Source organism: Ceratina calcarata, unplaced genomic scaffold (genome assembly GCF_001652005.2).
Source record: "Ceratina calcarata isolate Rehan_Ccalc_2016 unplaced genomic scaffold, ASM165200v1 scaffold154.2, whole genome shotgun sequence".
NCBI lineage: Eukaryota > Metazoa > Arthropoda > Insecta > Hymenoptera > Apidae > Ceratina > Ceratina calcarata.
This window is the reverse complement of record NW_017136637.1, coordinates 180,993-187,007: the sequence shown is the minus strand read 5'-3', so window position 1 is coordinate 187,007 and position 6,015 is coordinate 180,993. Positions and strand designations below refer to the sequence as shown.

The window sequence follows — 6,015 nt, the reverse complement described above, 5'->3', positions numbered from 1 at the left end:
AGTGCATGTCAGTTCATACAATCATTGTTACAAATTGCTTACACGTGTGTTTTTGCAACATTATTAAAACTGACTTGTTGAACCTAAACTTAAATCCAACTGTTCCAATATAAATCATCTTGTAATGAGCATATCTAATTCCTCTATGGGAATGAACAGTATAATGAATGCAATATTTTATCCTGTTTTAGTATTTGGAATTGATGTATGCCAAAAATATGAATGCCATACCAAGCTTAGGATGTAAGATCAACTATGACAAGGTTATAATATATAGTAGCAAATCTAAGAAAGTGCAATGAACTCTCCTCTAACCTTTAGTTGTGTGTGTATATATAATCCAAAAAATACAAAATTAATTTTATTGAAATCCCACACTAGTACTAATAACATTAAATTACAAAAAGTTATATGATTCGTAGGATGCAAAGGTAAATGTTACACATGTTCAGTTCTCATCTCCCTCTTTTGATCTATTTCCTTTTTGTATGAGCTGACTGCACACATTTTAACAAACGTATTTATACAGCAGCCAGAAAGGAAATAGCACGAGTAATATAATTTCGTTCCTGTTACCCTATATAAACACCATTACACTTTCTGGATGCGAACCTCCGTTGTATGTACTAACTGGACGAAAGATATTTTAGTTTCTTGGTATTATTGATCACGCAAAGATATCATACGTTTCTTCGTGAGAACAACGTTAATACTGTGAGAATTATTGAAGACCATTTGAATTTTATCATTTGAAATTAAATGAACACCGATAACAACTCTGTTATAATAAGGGGTTGTACTAATCCGGTGTTACAGACGGTCGATTGCCCCCCCTAGAATCATCTTCTGAGTGTGATTCTAACGTGGACAGCGAAGTGTCTTCCCACTCGCTTCATTATCAGACAGGTTGGTTATTTTTTCTTCACATCTTTCCTACACCCTTATTTAACCATCGTCCTTCTATTTCAATAATGAACGATGTTAGAGGAATTGTTTGAAGCACTTTAGATTTGACTCCCTTATACATATTGCCTATATGGTATTTCGTATCATGTCTGGTTGGTGTGGCATCCTTGCTTGGTGGGATCTTTAAGTCTCTTTACATATTGGATCGTTTATTAATTGTACATGTAGAAATGAAAAACAGACATTCAGATTGATGTTTAGTCTACCAAAAATCATCTGTTAATACTACTATTTCGTGAAAACTATATTTTATAAAATATGCTCATCTAAGTGTAAAATTTTTGTTAATTTGTTAATTGAACTAAACGGCGATTTACAGTAATTCCTGCCGGTACCATCCAAATCGCAACGCAAGCAGAAGGTGTCCCTGGACTTCACACGCTAACAATGAGTAACGCGGCAACAGCAGGTGGAACTATAGTACAGTATGCACAGGGCCAAGATACACAATTTTTTGTTCCAGGTGCGCGTTTTTTCATAGTTTTTTAACATTTTACTTCTAATACGAACTGAGTTTCAACATTTTTTTTATAATTCTTTTATACGCTACTCTTTAAATTTATAAATTAAGCAACATCGATTATGACCAAAATAATTACAAATTTGGGGAATACAGTCTCTGGCAATGTTCCAGCTTATACAGGACACACAGTTGTAGTAGAAGACGCAGCTAGAAAAAGGGAATTAAGGTTGCTTAAAAATAGGTAGGTTTGGACCATCTCATACATTTGAAAAAGTTTTCTACCAAGCTTCCTAATGTGTTTCGCTTAATTAAATTACATAGACAAGCAGCCCGCGAATGCAGAAGAAAAAAGAAGGAGTACATCAAATGTCTAGAGAATCGGGTCGCGATATTGGAGAACAGGAATCAAACGTTAATAGAAGAGCTGAAATCGTTGAAGCAGCTATGCGTACCAAAAACTGACTGAGGTTGGTGCTTAACACTGGATTCTTGTATGAAAACTATTAACCTGCTAAAAAAACTTGTACATGTCTTCTTTATGTACATTATCCTAAATGTTGTTAGATAAGCAAACGGTGATGTACATGCATTCTTATAAATAAGTGTTTCTGTAACATACTGTATTTAAAGAAAGGAAAAGCGCGAATCATAAAGGCTTGTGAAACTTGCTATTACTAAAGCGAGAAGCCAAAGGTATATGAGGTACAGAAGAAGCAAAACTTGTAGGCAATATTCTGGAAGTCAATCTATATTTTGGATAAACTTAACGATCGGGGGTGCATTCGAATTATTAATGTTTTAATGTTCGAAATATGTATTGATAAAGGGAACGAAAAATGTTATCGTGTTTATAGAACATATTCATTTAGATTGCAGTGATTATGTGATGTCGAATGGTATACCTGTCGTACCGGTTCCACATTGAACATTTCACAGTCGTGTAGTTTCATCGTACTTTAAAAACTGACGTTAGGAGTTTCAAAAGGATCATAAAATAATGGAACAATGGAAGTACGTTTAGTAGTCAATTTATAATTAAAATAACTGATCGCTGATACACGAATCGCCTTATACACAATATTTGCTAACGTAATTTAGAAATTAGATACAGCTGTGAGTTAAAGGTCACATAGTTTCTGCGTAAAAATGAAATGAGCATAGTTGTTAGATAACAGTGTCTATATAGTTTTTTTTTCAATATATCTTTATTCTTTTATACTTGGGAGGAGCGAGTGAAAGCTGAAAAGAAATGTACGATCTTATTATAGAAGTCTTTAAAGCTTAAACGAAGATATAACATGTAAATAGGAAATATAGATCGAAATTTTCCTTGTTTCATTGTAGCTGGTCGTGCAGGGTGTTCGGTTATTAGTGGGAAAAATTTCAACAAGTGATTATAGAAGTCGAAAGTCGAGAATAACAAAATTGCGTTCGATGCTCCATTCTCTAGTTATAAGAGATTAAAAATTGCATCTAATATCCTATGGTTTTCAACGGGCATAACGTACGTTAAAAATTCTAAATGCTAACATACTTTCTAGCGTTTGCTTTTAGACGCACGTTGTATCGTGAGAACTAGTGCCGAACTAGAAGTAATTTTTCATCGCTTGACACTCAAGAAATGAAATCTCGAACGCAGTATTCTTAGTTTCAACTTTTGTCTTAGAATCACCCTTTAAAATTTTTCCCACCAGTAATCGACCATCCTGTATAGCTATTATATAGGTATGTAGCTATATGATTATATACGGCGATCGAGGAAAGGAAGCAGTGGTTGAAATGCTCTTTCATCTGAATTTACTTTCTACATTAAGATGCCTCAAATGCGAGAAGCTAAAAGTGAACATGTAAAATATGAATGTAATATATGATATATATCTGGAGTGCCTTGAAGATTTCTGTATACACGTGACACGTGGTGTGTAGGAATAAACGCGCGCACGCGCGCGCTCGCGTAATGTACGTATTACATTTACGTAAAATATGGGTACATATAATATTTTTAAACTATATAACTATGTTATACCCTGTTCTGCAACACTGTCGAACGGCTACGTTAACACGCGTATTGAATGTTTATTCAAATATGTTCTCATATTTTCTATAAATTAAATAAAACCATCAAGTTGCTACTGTATTTTCACGTACGGTGTATTGTAAACCACATTTATGTTTTACTGGAAAGTAGTAAGTGTCTCCCAACAATCAATGATTATTCTGCGATGCATTTTTTCATACAATTAGCGTTTTGTTGCTTAAGTACGAACAATACTTGGCATGTAATTTTGGCTGCTATGCTAGCAAAAAGAGAATATAATTTCATTTACAAAAAATCCAGTTTAATCATTCGACAATTCGATACGTTTAAGAGTTAATTATAGTTGATACGAAAAAAGTGTATAATTACGTTTCACAGTTGTTAAATGATTTGTATAAAAAGCGTATTAATGCTTATCTTCATACTGCTTGTATACATATCTATCTTTTGTATAAATAATACATATTTTTTTTAGTAAATATAGATCGATCAGAGTAAGTAGACTTTTTTTATGATATATGATTTGTAAAATGATTTCTCACAAAATTTCACATTTTGGCTACACAAAATAAATACAATTATACTATGCCCTTACACGTTTAACGTTTGTAATCTATAGTTGAACAATTCTAATCGATTGAAAAGTAGATTGTTTTTCAATTATCCTAGGTATAAACAATGAAAGTACAATGTACTTATATGGTAGCGTGTTACATGTATGTTTCTTCGTTGTAAGTTTTTTCTCCAACCGATACAAGTCTAATTTAGACGAAATAATATGATGCACAGTTTCACGTTTGTATTCCTAATGTTAATTATATGTACGTAAATTTTAATTGCTGCTGCACTTATAATATGAAATATTGTACATAGGTAATATATGTATTTTTACATATCACATGTGTTTAAAAAAAAAAAAAAAATATAGCTGAGAAACCTCTTTACGTAAAATTTTTGCTAAAACAATATAGGGGTGAGTAGAATCAGGGATTAAAAACAATTAGGATAGATTTACTATATACGAAAATGTTTATTCAACAAATATTTATCATTCTATATTTTCACATTAGATGTTCCTGTTATAATTGATTGTTCTCTTAGCTGAAACATAAAAAATATTAGAAAATACATGGTCCCTAAGAATTATATATACTTATTTTTATTGTAAGTTTGAAGTTCAGTTGGTAGTGCATGTAAGAAATAATCACTGGTTCATAAGACGTGGTAGAATTTATCATCATACTCATACTCGAATATTAAACTTTACAAAGCAGAATAGCCACTTATACTAACCAGAGTACGAAAGTAGTTGCACCGTAGAATTCTTCAATTCTTCTTGCGAGAGCTTCTGGAAACAAGACCAACGACTTAAATCGACTGATAAAATCAAGATTATGTTTATTTATTGAAAACATGATTCAGTTGGTAGTGCATGTGTATATAATTAATCAGAAAATCATGTAAGCGGTAAATGAGTCATCATACATTCTTCTAAATTTACCATATCAACGCCTCCTATTTATAAGATTGTATTTCCGCGAATCTATGGAGAATGATCGAATTTCAGAAATAATTCAACACAAACATCCATGCAACATTATATTAACGTCGAACACAAAATTTTACATTGACTTAATACAACGTTGGTGTACCAATATCAGTTACAATCATATTGAATTATCCCTAAAAAGATCTAAAATTAATTACCTAATTATATTGTATACGTCCGCCGAGATATGATCTTGTGAATAGAAGGCATCGATATTGTTATGGTAATTGTGAGTAATAATTAGATATATTTATTTACCTGAACATTATTATTCATGCACACTGGTTAACAGCCTTGCATACAATATTAAGTTTAAGCATTCGAGAGATAAAAGATCAGTTAAATAAAACGTACACACACAGAAATATTGAATCGTTATTCGCGATGCGTTCAGATTACAAAATCCTGCAAAATCCTAAAGGAAATGATTGGAAATGATACAATGTGCGTGCGTGCGTACCGGATTTGTATTGCGTAGAATATACCCAAATATACCGTAGTCGGTAGTAGCGCCATCTGCTGCTCTGGCATTTACTTCCGACAAAGAAATGTCAAAGGTTAAATGTAAATCGCAAAAGTAATCAAGTAATCAGTGATAGGGTACAAACGAAGGTTTGTATTATTTTTCAATTACATACATATAAAATCATATACCTACTCATTTTTGTATTGGACTTGAAAAAAACATTTTTCAAGTCGTTATCCAAGATTTACAAAAGACAAATGGTATATACTAATAATTGTCGAGACAATAAGTTACTTACGTTTAACGTTTTATTTTTGGGTAAAATTACCTGTTTCTCAAAGTATTTCTCATGTCACAATTTTGGTCTTAGAAGACAGTGAAAGACATAATAAGGATTTGAAATAGATTTTCAATCTCCTGGTTTCCTCTGATGTAACCTGTTTCAATAAGTGGTACATTTTTAATTTCACAACCAGATTTGATTTTATAAAAGATTATTGACTTTTGAAAAATTCAAAGTCAAATTGTCTATC

At 32.0% G+C, this 6,015-nt stretch overlaps 2 protein-coding genes across 23 annotated transcripts in view; both read left to right on the top strand.

Moving 5' to 3' along the window:
- CrebB (Cyclic-AMP response element binding protein B) overlaps positions 1-4,244 on the top strand; it is a 6,940-nt gene extending 2,696 nt beyond the window's left edge. For 6 of the 20 annotated variants that reach the window (XM_026819653.1, XM_026819648.1, XM_026819651.1 and 3 more), the window contains 4 exons: positions 817-906; positions 1,286-1,429; positions 1,583-1,670; positions 1,751-4,244. In XM_026819653.1, coding sequence (XP_026675454.1) covers positions 817-906; positions 1,286-1,429; positions 1,583-1,670; positions 1,751-1,895 — 467 coding nt within the window. In that variant the 3' untranslated portion in view covers positions 1,896-4,244. The remainder of the gene's footprint in view (positions 1-816; positions 907-1,285; positions 1,430-1,582; positions 1,671-1,750) is intronic. The other 14 variants (XM_026819658.1, XM_026819656.1, XM_026819646.1 and 11 more) reach the window with 6 other exon arrangements.
- Plekhm1 (Pleckstrin homology and RUN domain containing M1) overlaps positions 3,529-6,015 on the top strand; it is a 6,780-nt gene continuing 4,293 nt past the window's right edge. For 2 of the 3 annotated variants that reach the window (XM_018036962.2, XM_018036960.2), the window contains exon 1: positions 5,497-5,628. The gene's annotated coding sequence lies outside the window, so the exon portion shown is untranslated. Of the gene's footprint in view, positions 3,617-5,496; positions 5,629-6,015 lie in introns of those variants that run through there. The other variant, XM_018036961.2, reaches the window with a different exon arrangement.